We start from the raw sequence: 21,074 nt of genomic DNA on the forward strand, positions 1-21,074 counted from the left end.
AAGGGTGAAAAGTGTCGAGTATGGGGGAGAAAGAGAGAGTGTGGTAGGTGAGTGGTAGTGGGATGATGGGACACAAAAGGGAAGGTGATATGTTTGGTGAGAAGGAACAAGAGAGGATGGGAGTTGAAATGATGGGAGATTTCACGTGGGTAAGAGGAGAGGGGGTAATTTCATGGGTGGGGGAAAAATAAAGGGAGTGGGGTCGCAAACAGTGAAGATTCCTTCTCTATATTTTACTCCTCTTCACTATCCATTTTGTAAGGTTTCACTCTGTTCCCGCATAAAACCAACACACTCTGTCTGACTCTACTTTTCCTTTATTTTCTCTATATCCTCTATTTCTTCTATTGAACCCATCATACTCAGCTTGACTCTGAACTCACTCTTTTGACTGCTACTTTCACTTTTCTTTTTCTGTTGCTCATACTCCCTTCTGTAGATTCCTGAACACCAGAAAACTAAAAACAAAAATCAAAAATAAAAGGATGCTAAAAAATATTTACAGTGATACCTTTGGGACTTCCTCCCAAGTGAGTTTTTTTAAAGTCTCTAACCATTTACAGTGAATTCGCTACCATCCTTGTTCATAAGAGTAATAGCTCCGAATGACATAACTTCCTTGACTTTAAAAGGTCTGCACCACCTCGACTTAAGATTTCCAGGAAATAACTTAAGTTTGGAGTTGAAAAGCAAAATTTGATCTCCAGCCTTGAGTTTTTTGACAACTATCTTCTTATAATGAAAATTCTTGGTCCTTTCATTGTAAAATTTTAGAGCTTTCATAGGGATCAAGTCTTATCTCTTCCAACTCATGGATGTCAAGATTCATCTTAGCCTGAGCTGCATCAATATCCAAATTCAGAAGTTTGATATCCCACAGTGCTTTGTACTCAACCTCCACAGGAAGGTGACATGCTTTACCATAAACCAACTGTAATGGTGTTCTTCCTATTGACGTCTTGAATGCTGTTCTGTACGCCCAGAGAGTTTCGTCCAACTTGGAAGAACAATCTTTCTTCGAAACTCCAACTATCCTTGACAAGATACCCTTGACATGCTTATTCGAGACTTCAACATGCCCGCTGTTCTGAGGGTGATATGCAGTAGACACCTTGTGCTCTTGAAAACTTTCTTGATGAAATGACTTCCACCATCATTGATCATTGCTCTGGGTATCCCATACCTTGGAAAAATTATACTCTTGAACAATTTTAGAACGACCTTGTGATCGGTTGTATGGCAATGGCCTTGACCCACTTGGAAACGTAATCAACTACTACCAAAATATAGACATTACCATTTGATAGAGGGTTGAAAGGTCCCATGAAGTCTATACCCCAAACATCAAATATTTCTAATTCCCAGATCGGATTCTGGGGCATCTCGTTCCTCTTTGTGATGTTGCCCATCCTTTGACAAGCATCACATTTGGTGATGAAACTGTGAGCGTCGTTGAACAAAGTTGGCCACAAAAGACCTGCTTGAATAACCTTCTGAGCCATGGCAGTGCTCAAACACTCCCTGCACTTCCCCTCCTGCTATGCATCTTCTAAATAGATCATCAAAACCTCTTCTGGACAGGTATGGCTCATCCCAGAAGTAATGATTGACTTCTCTGAAAAACTTATTTATTCTGTAAGGATCCATATCCTCAAGAACCTCACCACAAATCTTTTAATTTACAAAATCCGCATACCATGGTGCAGTATCTGAAGTGATCACCATACATTTCAGTCTGAGGTTGTCAACCTCTGTGTCATGCATCTTCTCACAAACCTGGGCGAGCAGAAGTTGTTCCTCAGGCATTGAATCATCTATTAGAACAACATCTTCAATCCTCATTCTTGATAAGTGATCTGCAACTCCGTTTTCTATACCCTTCTTGTCAACTATCTCCATTTCAAACTCTTGAAGTAGCAGAATCCATCTCAACAGTCTTGGCTTTCTTCGAGTAGATGTGTCTCAGAGCAGCATGGTCGGTATACACTATAACCTTGGAACTCATAAGGTAACTCCAAAAATTCTCAAACACAAAGACAACTGCTAGAAGTTCCTTATCTGTAGGTTCATACCTTCCTTGAGTCTCATCCAACGTGCGACTTGCGTAGTAGATGACATGAAGGTTCTTGTCAATTTGCTGTCTCAGAACTGCTCTAACTGCAAAGTCTGAAGCATCACACAGAATCTCAAATGGGTGATCCCAATTCAGAGCTTGTACTATGGGTGCTGAAACCAAGGCCTCCTTGATCTTACTGAAGGCTTCTAGACATGCTGCATCAAATTCGAACTCCACCTCATTGCACAAAAACCTTGTTAATGGTCTTGTAATTTTTGAGAAACCTTTGATTAATCTTCTGTAAAACCTAGCATGTCCTAGGAAAGTTCTGATGTACTTCACTGTCTTAGGCGATTGAAGCTGAACCATGACTTCAATCTTGGCTTTGTCAACCTTGATTCCTTTCTCTGATATCTTGTGTTCAGGACAATCTCTTCTTCAACCATGAAGTGACACTTCTCCCAGTTCAGGACCACGTTTGTCTCCCAGGCAAGGAGAAGTGGAAAAACATTGCCTCCCAGGTAAGGAGTTCCAGATGTCATTGAGGGCAGTAAGAAATTAGATGAGGAGGATTTTGTTCAAAATGAAGCTCAGATGAAGGATCCAGTAGAAGTAGTCAAGCACCCAACTGAATCAGTGAAGTAGTCTGATAGTTTTCCATCGATGACATGAAACCATTTTTTCCAGCAAAAGTATAACTTTGAATTTTTTTTATCAAAATGGAAAACAAAGAGAAACGTAAGCAAATTAGACCAGTAAATGGCTTTGATTTAGCCATGTTTCTTAAAAAAAAAAATCAAGAGTATTTTCGTTTTTTATATATATAGCATATAATTGAAAATTGGCTGTTTCGAAAAATTAGAAAATAGCACTTCCCATAACTTTTGTTTTGAAATTGACATTTCTAATTAAATTCCCTTGAATTTTCCTCTGATATTCAAAAAGATTCCAGATCATACACTACTGAACATTGCAAAACAGGTATAGGAAGAACTTCAAGGGCATCCAAGTTTCCTCCCATCATCTCTACAACTCTGTTCATTGTTGGGCGGTCTGATGGCCAAGACTGAATGCACCACAAAGCCACCAACCTCATCTTATTTGCTATCTCATCTTCCTTGCTTTGATAAACCTTCAATCATCTCCCTTCTCAAGATCCTTATATACCCATTCAGTAAAGTACATTGAGCTGGCATTAGATGAAGTGTCTTCATTTGATGTTCTATTCCTTGCTCCAATTATCTCAAGAACCAACATTCCATAGCTATACACATCTGACTTATGGGAGACTCTACCGTGCACTCTTGAAAATATTTCAGGTGCAATGTACCCTATCGTTCCTCTTGTGTCCATAAGTGACAATATGCTTTCTATCCTCTCAAAGAGCTTTGCAAGGCAAAGTCTAACCCTTTCGGAGAAAGATTGTCATCTAAGAGTACATTTTGCGGTTTTATATTGAAATATACAATCTTTGTTCTACATCCATGGTGTAAGTACTCTAGACCACTAGCAACGCCTAGCACAATCCCATATATTTGATGTCTTGCTTGAGATGAACTTAGCAAGAGACCCATTTTCCATATGGGATTGATGTCTCTTCACTTGTTCGTAGCTATACTGCTTAAGTGGAATAAGTGCCTTGAGTCTTGGTTGTGGAATATGTTCCTTGAGATCCTTTTCTTCCTAATCATGTGAAATTTTTCTCTTTCGGAAAAGTTGAACAACCAATATGAAGACCAAGAATGGAAGCAGAGAAACACCTGCTATTATACCTGAAACCACAAATTTGGTTTGTTAATAGATCAAAAACAGTACTCATAACCAAGTTAAGTAATTTAAAAGAATAGGAGAATGTAGAACACCTATATTTGCTTCAGAAGAAAAGCCTGTAACAATGGTTTTTCAGTTTTACTTCAGTATAAGTTATTAAAGAAAAATTGATTAGATGATAGCGAATTAGTGATGCTTAAGAAACTTACCGGTTGGTGGATGAAGTGGCCGACATTTAACTTCTTATGGAAAGGTTTTGGTAAAGCCACAATATCTATGACAAGAATACTCATCGATTTTCAACTTCACATCAAATCCATTTCTTACATCACTTTGTTATATTTAACGTTTTCTCCTTTTTAATGAAACTCGTGGGAACGTTCACGGCAAAATGGGCTTCGCAACTAACAGGATTTTCAAGGTTGTCAGACACTGAGACCAAAACTGTAGCACGACATCCATCCCTCGGAAGGTCAGGAAGAACAGGGTAGCAACGGTAGAATGCTCTTGTAGGTTGGCAAAATCTCGATTATTTGGGAAGGCAAAGTTGCGTTGGCGAATGGGAATGGAGAGAGGCAAATCGACTGTAAAAAGTATGTTTTGTCAATTTTAAGAGTGTTGTATGTATAGTTTATACTTTATACTAAGAACATGGTACAAATGGTCTGAGATGGTTAAAGAGGTAATGTTTTTATTGTCTAGGAATCGAAGCTCCAGCAATGGATGACCACAAACTTGAGAACGATTTCCTCCCTAGAAGGCAAAACTGTAAACGCATATTTGTGGCTAAGTGTAGTTATGATTGACTTTACGTTTGTTTGAGCATAAAGTAAATAACGCACAAGCTTTGTTAACGGGGTTCGGTTTTTCCTACATCCCCGGGACCTAGTCCAGAACAAATTCACTAGAACAAGATAGCAATTACAACTGCATATGATACAAGCACTACAATGCCTATAATTCTTTTCTAGATGAATAAACCATCAAAAGATCTCTCTATCTTATTGATGGGGCGACACCACACATCTTGTGTGCATCTCTCAAAACTACCTTGAAGCGCGCAAGTCTTCATGAAGCGCCCTCTTGGTATTTATATCAATCGTCAAACCCCTAGAGTTGACAACTTTCCTATTATACAACAAATAGGAAATTGAGAACTTTCCTTTTTCTTTTTGGATAAGGAAAGTTTATCTCCATGATCTCATCTTGAATCTTTCATTCAAGATGTTCATCCAGCTCAGCAGCTGCCACTTGGCTTGTCCAAGTCGGTCTTAAGCTTATGTACTCAAACTCTTTAATTCAGCTTCTTGTACTACTTCCTGTATTAACGTCGGACGAATACAAGAACTGGTTTCAGACGTTTGATACATCCTCTGATATATCTAACCTTCTTGGCTTGTCCAAGTTGTCTCAAACATTTGTTCTCCAACTCTTCAAAGTATTCTCACAACTTGGCTTCCTGTACTACTTGACGTACTACCTCCTATACTACTTCGGAACTTCACATATGTTCTTACCCAGTATTGTCAAGTAGTGCCTCAACATCTTTGTTAGTTCTGCTCATTGTCTTCACATACACCTGGTTGTATGAGATCTTGGTTTCATTAGCAATCCTATGACATGTTCCGGACAGCTTATAAAACTCAGTCAACACATTCATCTTCAATCTCTCCCTTGGTGATTGAGTTTTATAATCCATGCACCTACTAAAACCAGTCAACACAACACCTTCAATCTCTGTCTCCCTTGGTGATTGTGTTCTATAATTCATGCATCTTTTAAAACCAGTCAGCACAACATCTTCAATCTCTCCCTTGATGGCTGCGTTTTAAATCCTAAGCACTTCATGTTGCATCATATATTAGACTCAAAAGATCGAACATCTTTATTCTCCCCCTTTTTAACTTAGTTTGATACTCAAGCATTCTTTACATAGTAGAATGCCCTCATAATTTTTGCTCTTAGCTCACACCAGACTTGACAGCCTTGACAATCTCTTCTCCCCCAGCTTGAGTGCTTAACATTCTTAAACCCATGGTTAATACTTCCAGAAAATCCTCTAACCAAAACCAAGATTTGCTTAAGACTCTTCTTCATTGCCCATCACTTCTCAGCCTTAAGTCTACTTATGTGCATGAACCATCCGATAACTTATTCATGAGACATTGAGTAGTTTAAGATAAATCCCTTTCTCATGCGCAACCTTGAATACTCTTCAAAACTTTGATATCAACATCTCAATTTGACACAAGAGTACCAGCACATCCTGTTGAAAAACTGTAACTTAACTTGAGTAACTTGCAAGGATTTTTCTTGACAATCTCCTTAGTAGTCTCCTTCTCTTTGAAGAATCTTCTTCCTAAATTACTTGCAGATAACTTGAATCATACATGCTTCTTGTTTAGAATTCCCAGTTTCTGAACAACTCAAACTGCTAGCTTTCTTTGTAGATATCTCTCACCAACTGATCAAATGATTTAACTACCAATACTGCTCGAAAAAGCTTCTTTTAACTATGTTCCTGGCTTATGAATCCTTTGCACATCTATCAAAATTTTGCTCACACATATAAAGTTTCTCTGCAAAATCTCACCTTATCTCGAGTTTGATTGATCCTCCTTTTGATGTCACTACCAGAACGTTAAATTTCCAGACAAAAACAGCATGAAGCACATCATAAAGTTTCAGCTCGATCGTATTGCTTTTAGATCTGAAAAATTAAAGTTCCCTTCTTTGATGTTGCAGTTCAGATCTTCCTTGCCTTCATTCTTCCAGGCTTATGTTAACCAAGTTTCAATTTCTTAGATTGATCTCAAGCCTCTCATATAGAGTGAATCATTACGTAGGATTTCCTTTTCCAATGGTTTTCACTCTTGGTTTTTCTTCAAGATGAACCATTTTCCTTACACTTTATCTCCACCATGACCCAAGCTTGACATCTCCTACAAGTTCCAGCATTTTAGTCTCTCCTTTAGATAATTACTAAACCGCTTCAACCATCACTCAACTCAAAATTCAGCTTGATCTGATTCTGTGTTAATTTCTGATCCAATCTCTACAATAGTCTCTAATAAAAAGACTCATATAACTATTCTGAAACACCATCATTTAACTTGATTCTAAAACTCCGATTTCAATTTCCTTCAACCATAGCCTAAATCTATGAGTGTAGAATGCCTCTGCAAAACTTCATTCCATTCCGAGTTCATTTGGACTTCCGTTTGAAGTTTCCACTGGAACTGGTCAAATATGAAACTTATGATGAACTGTGCCCGGATCAGGTTGAAGAAGCTCGGATAAAACACAAACTGACCGTCAAAATCTCAATCCCACCGTTGAAACTCAAGACAACATTACCAAAAATATTTCCACCAAGTTTCGGCTTAATCAGATTAGGTTTCATCTCGAAAACGTTTTCTCCTTTCTTTCCTAATCTGATAATTATATAGTTTGACATTGATGATGCAGTTCATATCTCTTCTTCCCTTTCTTCTCCCCCATGGATGCAGCTATCTCTTCCTCATTGGTCTCTATTTATCTCTTTATACAACCTTCGTCAGAAGGCTTGTTACTATCACAAACACCTTCTTTAATCAAACCATGATTCATAACAGTATTCTGTCTCAAGATGAGTAACACAAACAACACAATAGGATCTGCAACCCCCATCATTCCTTTTTTTGTGTGTGTAAAGTTGTTGATTCACTTGCAGGTAACTTGAAACATATATGCTTCAGACCTTTAATCAGCCCCTGACCAAAACAACCAAATATCTTTTTGTATATCTTATTCTTTTAGCTTGCAAGGACTCCATCAAGTTGTACTGAAAACACCTTTTTTTTTTTTTTTCCTCTCTTGATGCAGTCTTGATGCAGAGCATAAACGGAGTAGCAAAATACTCCAGAAAATTATGAAATTCAATACAAACATCCACACCAGTCATATGAAGCCACATGAAGAAGCATATCACGATTTTGTTTTACGATTAGCGAGTTATGATCAAAACCGTAGGACAGCTCCCAAACAAAACAGACCAGAGAGCAGGCAACTTTGAGAGCGATTTACCATCGACCCACAAGGAATCAGAAGGTGATCTTTATATCCTTGGAAAGATCTTGCTTTAAAGTTTCTAAAACATCTTTCAAAGCTAGAATCCGAGGTCTGAAGCTAATGAAACTGATCTCAGAAAGTAGCAACCCAAGAGAGAAACTCTTTTTGAAACCTGAAATGTTCTTTCTTTTCATCATTCTTCGGTTTCTTCACAAATATCAAAGATATCCCTCATCTTTCTTTTCATCTTTTGAAATTTCCTTGTTTATGCACAGTTAGCTCCACCTTCTTTTAAAAAAAAAACTCTTTTCAACCATCTCATGAGCCCTCTTGGAATCTTCAAATTCTGGCTTTCATGATAAAACTTTAAAGAACACTCATCTTCTGATCTGTGCTTAAACATAAGCCCTCATAATCTCGGTGAAACAGTTTTCCTCTTTAACTGAATTCTTTAGCCAACTTTCTTAAGAGTTTGATGCAATTTTGAACGTCATCTCTGCTGAAATCTCCGTCATGATGAATCCTAATCTGTAAGGAAAACTCTCAACTTTGACAACCAAAACAGTCAATACTTTTGATTTCATAAGCTCTTGTGCGCAACTCCTTTTTTTTTTTGTGACCAATCAGTCAATCATGATTCACAAACATACCCTCTCTAGTGACGTCTTTATCCAATACTCTTTCAAGATCAGAAATCAAACCATGCTTAGTTACTACTGTAATCCGTAATCCCCAATGAAAATTTGTCAGCTTAACCAAGTTTCGGAACAGGCCCATCACACAGCTTCGACTCGAGACCGACAAAGCTCATCTCTTCACCATCTTCGGTCACTTTGACGAGTCTTTGTCAAGCACCATCTCGGCCAAACCCCACACATGTCTTTTCTTTCTCCAATCAATTGTGTAGTCATCGATGACTAAAACTGAAATTTTGACCTCAGTATCTTGTGAATCATCCGCCAAGACTAGATTCGCCTCTTTCATCTGACATAGATACTGACCTTCCTAGTTCCTCCTTAGTTTCAAATTTGTACTCGAGAATACCACTAACTTGGCTTGAGACGACTTCCTTCGTTACCCTTCTAAAAGATCAGAAATTCAGAACTATAGAAGAACCTTCGTTTACTACGCCGCTTCTATAGAATCCAACTTTCATTCTTCTTTTCACAGTGGGCTTCTTAGAGGCCCAATTATATTATTGGACTCATCCATCCCCTAGTCAAAGTTGCCAAACCAAACCCAATATGCGGATTCTTCTTGCTTCCTCGACCGCTTCTTTTCTAGGATATGAACATCACAATTCTGAACCTTCCGATGAATTCAACAATTCTTATGCCTTCGTGCCGCTCTCGTCATAGCAAGATTTTCACGCTGACATCGTTGTTCAATTGCCCTTTCTTTTTAAACTTCACTCAAAAATTAAATACAAGCCCATGATTCATAAATCCTCCACAGGTAACGGGATCCTCTTCGTTCAAACCCCTTCTCTTGACAACACAAGAAGCTATGTATAGTAGGTGATTCTGAATCTCCGCGTAAAATTGATACGTCGTCAACTTTTTAACAAATCCCTAACACATCTTATCTCGTTTCCTCAAAGGACACAAAACATGTGAATAAGCCCGATCTCATTCTTCACTTGCCACAAATCCAGAATCACACCCGAAACAAGAACATATCTCTATCGAGCATCGCTCTGATACCAATTGTAAACGCATATTTGTGGCTAAGTGTAGTTACGATTGACTTTAAGTTTGTTTGAGCATAAAGTAAATAACGCACAAGCTTTGTTAACGGGATTCCGTTTTTCCTACATCCCCGCGACCTAGTCCAGAACAAATTCACTAGAACAAGATAGCAATTACAACTGCATATGATGCAAGCACTACTATGCCTATCATTCTTTTCTAAATGATTAAACCATCAAAAGATCTCTCCATCTTATTGATGGGGCGACACCACACATCTTGTGTGCATCTCTCAAAACTACCTTGAAGCGCGCAAGTCTTCATGAAGCGCCCTCTTGGTATTTATATCAATTGTCAAACCCCTAGAGTTGACAACTTTCCTATTATACAACAAATAGGAAATTGAGAACTTTCCTTTTTCTTTTTGGATAAGGAAAGTTTATCTCCATGATCTCATCTTGAATCTTCCATTCAAGATGTTCATCCAGCTCAGCATCTGCCACTTGGCTTGTCCAAGTCGGTCTTAAGCTTATGTACTCAAACTCTTTAATTCAGCTTCTTGTACTACTTCTTGTATTAACGTCGGACTAATACAAGAACTGGTTCAGACGTTTGATACATCCTCTAATATATCTAACCTTCTTGGCTTGTCCAAGTTGTCCCAAACATTTGTCCTCCAACTCTTCAAAGTATTCTCACAACTTGGCTTCATGTACTACTTGACGTACTACCTCTTGTACTACTTTGGAACTTCACATATGTTCTTACCGCAATATTGTCAAGTAGTGCCTCAACATCTTTGTTAGATCTGCTCATTGTCTTCACATACACCTGGTTGTATGAGATCTTGGTTTCATTAGCAATCCCATGACATGTTCCGGACAGCTTATAAAACTCAGTCAACACATTCATCTTCAGAAACCGGCGATGATGTTCCCACACTGAAACTGAGACTCGCACCACCCAAGTTTTTGTTTACTTAAAGCACAAGGAAGATGGTGAAATAAGGAGAAGAGGAAGACCAAAACTAGAAAATAAGTGGGGGGTTAGTACATGATCGGATTTGATCATTAAACAATGTGTCTAACGGTGAGAGGAGAGAGAGAGAGAGAGAGAGAGAGAGATTAGGAGCAAGTAAAAACGGTGAAGGTCGAGATGCACCCTAAGTCAAGGAAGAATAGTGACAGGTACATAGAGATTTGGAGTTCTTATTAGTTGACTTTAAAAACGGTATTTGTCAATTATTTTGTTTAAGTTTTGATTTTAGTGGAATTAAGTCTTCAGTGGTAATGTGGTTCACACTCTCAGTTGTACTAAAGATTATGACTCGCTTTTACTTCCTTGTCTAATACTTCAGTAATGAAATTAACTCCAAAAATATGATATGCTACAAAAGATTATATAGTAACCCTAACATTTTGAGACTCATGTCTCTGACTCCAACTCCAGTGATGTGCACCGTCAAATTATTGTCTTTGACGTGAGATTCGGGTGCATTACCTCCAAACAAGTACTTAAAGTTGTCAAAAAAAAAAAAACTTCTCTTGATATTATCAAATGTAAGTTGCTTACTTTACCGGTTTGGAATGAGGAAACCGGAGAAGATCATTCCAGAGATTTACGAACAAGGGACATGCAGATTCCGACAATGTGATAATTTGGAATAATAATCATATGACTAATCATACAGCGTACGTAACTCCAAAGAAATTATACAGGTAGTGTTTGTTCTTTCTCTGTTTTTGTTATGTATTAGTAAAATAATCTCATTCTCATTAATTAGATAAAATGTATAATTGGGGGTTTATATACATTTGACCAGGCCTAAACCAAAGCCTCTAAACTAGCTAATCCTAAACTATACAGACTCCAATTAAACCATAATAATATGAACTATATACAATGAGAATCATATACTATATATGTTGAGAAGACCCATCTTGCTTATCAAGTGCTGAAAAGGAACAGGATGAAGAGCCTTGGTGAAAGGATCAGCCAGCTGCAAATGTGTATTAACATGAAGAAGTTTAAACAAACCTGCACCTAACCGTTCACGAACACTATGACAGTCGGATTCGATGTGCTTCGTGCGCTCGTGAAAAACAGAGTTATTGGCAATGTGAATGGCAGCCGTATAGTCACAAAACAAAAGAGTCGGCTTAGATAACGGAATCTGGAGTTCGTTGAAAAACTTGGTGAGCCAGACCAATTCATCAGTAATCAAAGAAAGACTACGATACTCAGATTCCGCAGAGGACTTCGAGACAACCTGTGTTTCTTGGATCGCCAAAAGATCAAGGACGTACCTAAGAATATGCAATGGCCTGAAGTGGAACGTCTCGTGTCCAGACAAGAATTATAATCTGCATCAGCAAAAGCTTGAATCTGAAGTTCTGCATTGGAAGAGTAAAAGAGACCCTGCCCAATAGTGCCTTTTATGTAGTGTAGAACTCGGTAGGCTGCTTGAAGATGATCATGCCGAGGAGCTACAGAAAATTGACTCAACTTGTTGACAGCAAAGGTAATGTCAGGACGAGTGATCTGAAGATACATGAGTCGGCCAATGAGACGCCGATAAACCTTGCCATCAACGAAAGCATCACCAATATCCTGAGAAAGTTTAACAGTAGGATCCATAGGGATGTTAGAAGGCTTACAGCCAAGAAGACCAGTTTCATCGTGAAGATCCAAAGCATACTTCCTTTGACAGATGTGAATGCCATCAGTTGATCTTGCAATCTCCAGACCCAAAAAATAATTGAGTGGACCAAGATCACGTAACTTGAAACTAGACTTAAGCTAAGCTTTGAATTCTTCCACAGCAACGTCATTATTGTTGGCAATGATGATATCATCGACATACACAAGGACACACACGAAGAGAGCAACATTGATTTGCAAAAAACAAGTATGATTAGAATGAGACTGAACAAACCCCAAAGCAATGAGATTCGACTTGAACTTGAGAAACCATTGGCGAGAAGCTTGTTTGAGTCCATATAAAGACTTCTTCAGCTTGCAAACAGCATTAGGAGGAAGAGAGTTCCCCTTGCGAGAGGCATATCCTGGAGGAAGCTTCATGTAGATTTCTTCGTCAAGATCACCATTAAGGAAGGCATTCGAGATGTCCAAGAGGTGAAGAGAGAATCCATAGATAGCAGAGATTGCTATAAGAAGCTTCACAGAAGTAAGTTTGCAAACTGGAGAAAAAGTATCATGAAAATCAATTCCTTCTGTTTGTGTGTAACCCTTAGCAACGAGATGCGCCTTATACCTCTCGATAGTACCATCAGCATTGTACTTGATCTTATAAACCCATTTGCACCCAATAGGTTTCTTATTAGGCGGTAAAGTACAAATATCCCAGGTAAAGGTAATTTCCAAAGCATCAACCTCATCATCCATAGCCCAACACCACACCTCAAATTCTTTGGCTTCATCGTAAGTTGAGGGTTCTTTGTTTTTATCAATACAGGCTAAAAAAGAACAATATAATTCTGACACTTTTTCATATGAAAGGAATTGAGAAATCTCGTGAATGGTTGAAGACCCTACTGAATGACAGTAGTAATCTCGAAGATAAGCAGGATTTTTGGTTCTCCTATGCGATGTTTGAATAGAAGATTCAGGGACATCATTAGAACTAGCAGAAGGCATAGTCTCTAAGGAAGATGGAGAAGGGGAAACTTCAATGTGTCTAAGACAATTCTGGAGGAAGCATAGGAGACTTGGTAAGCAGATCAGGAAAAGAATTCTTAGCTTCCTGAGACAATTCTGACTTAGCGAAAGGAAAGAGCATTTCATGGAAAACAACGTGTCGGGAAACGAAAATATCATTGGTTTCTAGATCAAGCAGTTTATAACCATTGTATCCAGAAGGATAACCAAGAAAAACACACGCCCGGGCTCGAGGATCAAACTTATGTTTGTTCTTAGGTGATGTAGAAGCATAGCATAAACAACCAAGAACTCGAAGTTCATCATAAGGAGGGATAGACTTAGTAAGAACTTCAAACGGGCTCTTCTCATCAAGTACGGAAGTTGGAAGGCGATTAATAAGGTGAACAGTAGAAAGAACACAATCTCCCCAATTAGAGAGTGGGAGATGTGATTGAAATAAAAGAGATCTGGCAACATTGAGAATATGTTGATGCTTTCTCTCGACAACAGAGTTTTGTAATGGAGTCTCAGGAAAAGAATGAAAAGAAACAATTCCCTTTGATTGATAGAATTGGGTAAAATTAAACTCTTGAGCATTGTCAGAGCTAACCCCCTTAACTCTAGTCTCAAACTGAGTTTCAACCATTTGAACAAAAGAAGGAAAAATGTGAAGAACATCTGATTTACTTTTCATTAGATAAACCCAGGTAGCCCGTGAATGATCATCAACGATGGTCAAAAAATATTTGAAACCATCATGAGTAGGAACAGAAAAAGGACCCCAAGTGTCTATGTGAACCAATTCAAAAGGAAGATTTTTAATATTATTCTTAGAAATAAACGGTATATGTTTTTGCTTTGCCAAATGGCAAGTTTTACAATGAAAATCTTTCAAAAGTTTTGGTTCAGAATTGAAATGTAAAACAGTAGAAAGAGACTGAAGCTTATAAAGAGAAGGGTGACCTAACCGTTTATGCCAGAGGTCATGAGAAGTGACAATAGCAGCAAGAAAAGAAGCTTTATGGACAGGTAAATTTATTGACTCTATGTCGAGAAAGTAGAGATTAGCCACCTGTCTACCCATTCCAATCATTAAGTCCCGAGAAAGATCCTGAAGAGCACAAGAATTCTCATCAAACCAGATTTTACAACCCATAGATTTTGTCAAGCAACTGACACTTAAGAGATTGAATTTGAATTGGGGAATGAAAAGGATATCGTGAAGAACTAAATGATTGCCCGAATTAATAGATCCTATCCCAACAATGCTCACTAGACCCCCATTAGGAAGGTTAACATTAGTATTGGAAAGTGGCTGGAAAGTGGAAAAAGAAGATTTATCATGGCAAATATGATTAGTAGCTCTCGTGTCTATCACTCAAGCATTGATAGCAATGAGATTACTATTTGTGGAACAGACATATCGCTTATTATGAGAAAAAGGATTTGGTCTATCAACACTGGAAAAAGAACAAATGATAGAGGGATAAAAGTTACCAGGTGTTGGACCATTAGGTAAAGAAGATGGGATGGAAGACACTGAAACCGCATGAACTTCAGGTGTGGGAGCAGAGCTATGGATTATGGTGTTGAGGAAGGAAACTATCTGTTGCATCTGTTCGGTGGAGAGATCATCACTCAGTTTCAGAGTTTCTGCGATGATGCTACCGTCAGGACCATTCTCAGTAATCACATTAGCTGCTGTAGGGATGATCCGAGAAGACTTGAAACGAGGATGGCCAACAGGATAACCATTCTTCTTGTAGCATTTATCCATGACATGTCCAATCCGACCACAGAAAGTGCACACTGGCTTATTTCCTTTCTGAAAGTTGTATCCACCAGAAGATGTGTCCTGAGATTGCTGTTGACTAACTTGAAAGGCTGAAGAATCAAGAGTACCAGATGATGGAGGTATGGCAGCCGACCTTTGAGAGTCATCCTGGTCTAGCATATTGTAGACTTCAGACAGAGACGACAAGCTTTTCTTCATCAATATCTGACTACACACAGTGTCATAGTTGCAATTGAGTCCCATCAAGAAGTCAATGACATGGTTCGTCTCTCTTTCAGCCAAAAGATCTTCAACAGTCCTCGCAGTCACCTGAAGACTAGAAAGTTCTTCCCACAATGATTGAGTCTTTGTATGATAAGTAGACAAATCCATGCTACCTTGACGAAGCGAATGAATCTGTTGGCGAAGCTTATACAACCGTCGAAGGTTAGACTTGTGAAAGCGAGTGTACAAATCTTTCCAGATCTCTGCAGCGGTAGCAAAGTACAAGATACTAGAATAGATCTGTTTCGTCACACTGTTAAGCATCCATGATTTCACCATACTATTGCATAGCTTCCATATAGGATAGTAAGGATCAGTTTCCGCAGATCGAACAATAGATCCATCCACAAATCCTAACTTATTCTTAGCCTCAATACTCGTAGTCATAGCTACAATCCAGGTTCCATAGTTTGTTCCATCTAAGAGATCGGGAACAAGAACTAAACCTGGATGATCGGAGCTGTGAAGATGATAGGGACTGTGAATGTTGTCAGGGGAGTTCGAAACCGTGAACGGAGGAGAGAACAACGAAGTACGAGTGTCGAGTGCCTGATGCGTAGATCCATAGGCGACTCGCAACGGCGACGAGCTTCGAGTCTTGTCGCGAGAGATCGGAGAATCATTTTCTGGCAGATCCGGTGTAGATGAGCGATACTTCGATGTTGTCTTTCGTTTTCCAATGGCAGAACGAGCTCCAAAGAGGTAGTCGAATTAGAGGAGGAATCGAAAGAAAAGAAGAAGACGCAAGAGGCTACAACGAAAGGATCAGATCGGAAAAAAAAAAACAAACGTCGGCGACGACTCAAAATCTTTCGTCGGAGAAGTTTGTTAGACGGTGAGGGAGAAAGAGATATTTTGCTCTGATACCATATTAGTATAATAATCTCATTCTCATTAATTAGATAAAATGTACAATTGGGGGTTTATATACATTTGACCAGGCCTAAACCAAAGCCTCTAAACCAGCTAATCCTAAACTATACAGACTCCAATTAAACCATAATAATATGAACTACATACAATGAGAATCATATACTATAATATTATGGTCTTTCCGATCAATCCGTCACACGCTTCCATAAGATGATGCTTTAGTAATGGAATAGAGAAAAAGAAGAAAAGGCTTACATTTTTCATTTTTGTTCCTATATATTTGCCAGAAAATTAAACGAAACAAGACACAATTACAACTGTTATGAGAAAACGGATGGGGAGTGCATTTAGGGATTGTATTGAGGTTTGAGGATGTCTCTAGTATGACCAATATTGTCTCCAAAAGCATTATTTGGTTTGAGTAGAAAACAGTTGCAAGTACTTGGTTCGGAAATAGAGATCTTTGATTCAGGTAGTGCTTTACTGAGCTCTTTGATGAGTTCTTGATTTTCTCTGAGTAACACATCAGAGTTCGTCTGATTACATTTTCCTTTTTTTTGAGCAACTAGAGTTCAGATTACTTGGATAGTGTAACAGTAACAATCAGGTTTAAATAGTAAAACATACTTTTGTTGGAAAAGAAGATAATTAGGGTTTTTTATCTCACCCTATTGGCGACTTGTATTTTTTTTTCCTTTCATTAATATATGGCTTCCTCGAAAATATTATGTAAATAAGCAATATATCAACAATAATTAATGAAATAAGTTTCTCCAATGTATAAATATTTTTATTTTTAATGAAATTTATATTGTAATCTATATTGTAATGAAATTTCATTTTTTGAGACATTTATGAAATAAATCCTGAAGTTCACACTTATTTACAGACATGCCATTAACAATAAATATTTTTAATTTTAATTTATAAAATGAAATTTAAAACCAAGATTTTGTGCAGACCAAAATTCCTAAAATATCTCCTTAATCAATCAATGAGTAATTACAATATCTCATTAAATATTTGTTTTGTAAAATTCCTAAATATTTCCTAAAGTATCTCCTTAATTCATTACAATATTTAATGCTAACAATAAAAATGTATGTGCAAATCCTAAATTAATCTTTACGTCAATACATATTTGTCCATTTTATCTGCAAAAAAAAAAAAAAAGAATTATCATATTTCATAACTTATTTCTGAAACATATTTAAACAATTCTAAAATTAAAATATTTTGAAGATAATGTATACTTGATAAGCAAGATTTTTAGTACTATATTTTTTTGCATTTTCGTTATTTGGATTTGGGTATTAATATAAATTAAAAAATATTTTATTAACTGTTAGTAAATCATCAGTTCATTGTTTTGTTAACACCATCGACGTTTGAATATTAGGTATATCTAATTAAGTTTATTAAATTACGATTATGTAAAATAAACAAATAGTACTACGGTATACCACATGTTATATTCTGAATTTAACTATTTAAACCGGTAAACCTAAATTTTTAAACCGGTAAACCTATATAATATATAAATATAAAGGGAATATATATTTAAAATTTACAAAACATTAGTCATATATATAGTTAATGATGAGGCCATCGACCTAAGCTTATCCGAGACCGAAGAGGATGTCAACATACCTACTATGAGGAACACACCACGAACGAGGTCAGGGACGAGGAGCATAAGAGAGGAGTTTAACAAGTCAATAGAGAGCTTAATCACTCTCATAGAGCATGAAGCTCTCAAAGGAAAGCTACTCACCAAGGAGATCACCCGGGAAACCCCATTCGGACCAGAAAGCGAGTCAAGTGTTTCAAAGACTCAAGAAGTGGAGATTGATCATGAAGAAACCGGAATCATCGAAGAGAATCAAGGAGACGCTTACTTGCATCTCAAGACTCAACCTACATCCTTTTTGCCAGTTTTGCAAGGAACGAGGGAATCAACTTTGTTCACCATTACCAAAACGTCTTCGTACGAGCTGGGGCTTACACACACCTAGGAGAACCTCAAAATGTGTCACGTGCTAATGGAATTAAGGTAAGCATTTGAGTTTAATTTTATTAACAAGTCTCCTTTTATGTTTTATTTGCAGGAATTTCCATTAGTTTAAGTTCTTTCTTTTTAGTCCTCAATAAGACTTGTAATTTGCAAGTTTAGCACTTTCCTTTTCTGTAATAAAGACCCTCGAAGGTCACAGCTGAAGAGCATATTAATAAGGCTCCCCTGCAGCTTTTGTAACACACGTTTTTGCTTATGAAATAAAAACCTAGTTTTCTTACAAGAGAACTCACAGCCTCCCTAGAACCTTGTGTGTGATTCCTTGTGTTCTCGAGCATCCAGACTTATCACAGCTTCAATCCATCAGTTGTGTGGCGTCTAACGATCCATTGTTATCTTTTTTCATTGACCATCTCGTCGGAACCCCCAAAGAGTGCCGTACGGCCAGTTGGTGATTCTCCATCAGTCCATCCTTGTAGGATCTGCAAATCTTGATCCTATATCAGTTAAACTATTAAAAAAATTACATTTTTATTTTACTTTTAAAAATATAGTCCCGCGGTACACCACGGGTTAAAACTTAGTTATATTGTGTTTTTGCATTTAAAGAATCGGAGACTTGGAGAGGACAGTGTTAGTTACATGGTTAGTTGTCCACTTATGCAGGTTGTTTTTTTTTTTTTAAAGTAAAATATATTTCGGAATTCGATTCTAGCAAGTGTGTTATTTTGCGTAATTGAAATTGAATAATTTATCAGGTTTTGTAAATCTAATTGATGTTTAAAAAACTAAGAGGGGGGTATTGAAATGAGATTTTGGAGAATTTGATGGGATTTAAAAGATTTTGGATTGTGATAGTTTTTAGGATATTTTGGTGGATTTGTTAGTTCTTCAATTTTTAAAAAAGGAAAGATAGTTTGTGATTTGATTAGATTTTAAAGGAATATATGAGATGATTTTAAGAGATTTTTATAACAAGAATGACATTGCAGATTTTTTGAAACCTCCATACACACTTTCATACCCTCAACAATTTGGTATTTATAATACTTTGACAAATCTCCCCCATAGACACTTTCTTACACTTCTTTGTTAGTGATGATCATAGGCTCTGGACTTAATTTGGTCACGTGACATAGTTAGTTTGGTCACAGTTCTTAATTTGTATGTGGTCACGTAACTATGTTAATTTGGTCACAGTTCTTCATTATTATTTGGTCATGTTACCGTACTTTAATCACTCCAGTATGTTTACTGCAAATCATGTTCATGTCATTTATATATATAGATATATGTATTACAGTTTGCTTTGCTCTAGTACTAACTCTAAGTGGCTAGTGAGATTACTGGTTTATTATGATTTTGTTGTAACTTTTGTTTACAGAAAAACTGGAATCTCTTTAGTGTTAGTCTTGGTATGGTGGTGACAGGCATATACCAACTTACTCGTGAAATAAAGTAAGATTTACAGAACAATACTCTTTACATTTGCATGAGATACGCATTGAAGTTCTTTTGTTTCAAACTTCACTAGTGATGTTTTGTCTCTGTTTTGACATTGATATATGTGTTGTTTGCAGGCATGATTATGCATCTGAAGCAGATCCTATTGTTGCAAAAGAATAATGAAGATACCCATCTTTGTTGCAGAATCATTCCAAGATAACCAAATCTGTTTTGACGGAGAAGATGAGCACAAAGAGACAAGAGTTCATGTCCAATCCGGATTGAGCTTTTGACGGAGAAGATGAGTAGTCAGCTCAGACCATATGGTGAAGGTGAATGGACAAGCAAAAAAGAGGTGATCTCTTGACTCATCTCTCTCTCCACAGAATGAACATGGCTGGTGTGCTCCCCAAGCACGCATATGAGTTCCGGTGGATAAACAATCCTTAATCGCAAGCCATACTAATGTGGGACTCTCTCCGGAAACCAAACTGTGGTATGCCACAATACCTAGTGCCGTGATTGTCGCAGGAAGTTCCAAGTATGTGGGGACGAGAAGGAAGTCTTATACGTATGTCCATCACGAAGCCACAGAGGGACATGTTTTGACTATTTATTTTTCAAAATAAAAAATCTTTTAAAATAACACCTTCTAAGTATGTGAGGACGAGAAGGAAGTCTTATACGTATGTTCATCATAAAGCCACAGAGGGACATGTTTTGACTATTTATTTTTCAAAAAAACAAATCTTTCAAAATAACACCTTCTAAGGTCTGATTTATTCTATTGGATTTCTCATGTAAAAATGTATTCAAAGTCTCCTAAAATCTGTGTTTTAATTTTCTATTAAAAAAAAGTTACATTTTGAATAACAGCTGATTCTACATGATTTTGGCAAATTATTGATTGAATAACTAGATATTGTGAATGATTTTGAATGATTTAATAGAAATTTCAAATAAAATAACACTGGATTTGGTAAGTGATTTAAAAATCATAAGTTTAATAGAAACCCAAAATCTTCCAAAATATTCATTTGAATACCCCCTCTAAATGAAGCTTTGAAATTGAACAATTTGAACTATTTGTAGGGTCTCATCAACAAATTGAATGATATTTAAAGAAAAACAAATTGAAGATTTTAATTAGTTCTAAAAAAAAAATTGTTGTTGTTTTTGTGACTTTGTTTTTGGTTTTGACATTTCTCTATGCTTTTGTCTATTCTTGTCCATGTTTTTCGTTTTATCTATGTTAACATATACATAATAAATTTGGTTTTATCTAGGTTAAGTTGTTAACACAACTCTTAAATATACTTGGTATATTTTATCTATATGATATAAGATTATAAATTTTTGAAAATTGTCACACAGATATAAAGAAAATACACAAAATACATAATATAAATCAAATTTGTTTAGGTACCAAAAAGCTAAAGACACAAAAATACGTAATGT

General features: G+C 37.0%; 1 protein-coding gene and 1 pseudogene across 1 annotated transcript; both read right to left on the bottom strand.

Annotated features, from left to right (window-relative positions):
* Positions 1-2,993: 2,993 nt before the first annotated feature.
* LOC147925584 (LEAF RUST 10 DISEASE-RESISTANCE LOCUS RECEPTOR-LIKE PROTEIN KINASE-like 2.4 pseudogene) lies at positions 2,994-3,409 on the bottom strand (annotated as a pseudogene).
* A 10,891-nt stretch (positions 3,410-14,300) lies between these two features.
* On the bottom strand, positions 14,301-17,054 carry LOC147925585 (uncharacterized). Its single transcript, XM_087492682.1, has 3 exons — positions 17,048-17,054; positions 14,722-15,975; positions 14,301-14,335 (listed from the first exon to the last, which is right to left on the bottom strand). The coding sequence occupies exons 1-3, from the start codon at positions 17,052-17,054 to the stop codon at positions 14,301-14,303; spliced, it is 1,296 nt and encodes a 431-aa protein (XP_087348808.1).
* Positions 17,055-21,074: the final 4,020 nt, after the last annotated feature.

The sequence above is a fragment of the Camelina sativa genome, chromosome 16 (genome assembly GCF_030686135.1).
Source record: "Camelina sativa cultivar CO46 ecotype springtype chromosome 16, ASM3068613v1".
NCBI classification, from domain to species: domain Eukaryota; kingdom Viridiplantae; phylum Streptophyta; class Magnoliopsida; order Brassicales; family Brassicaceae; genus Camelina; species Camelina sativa.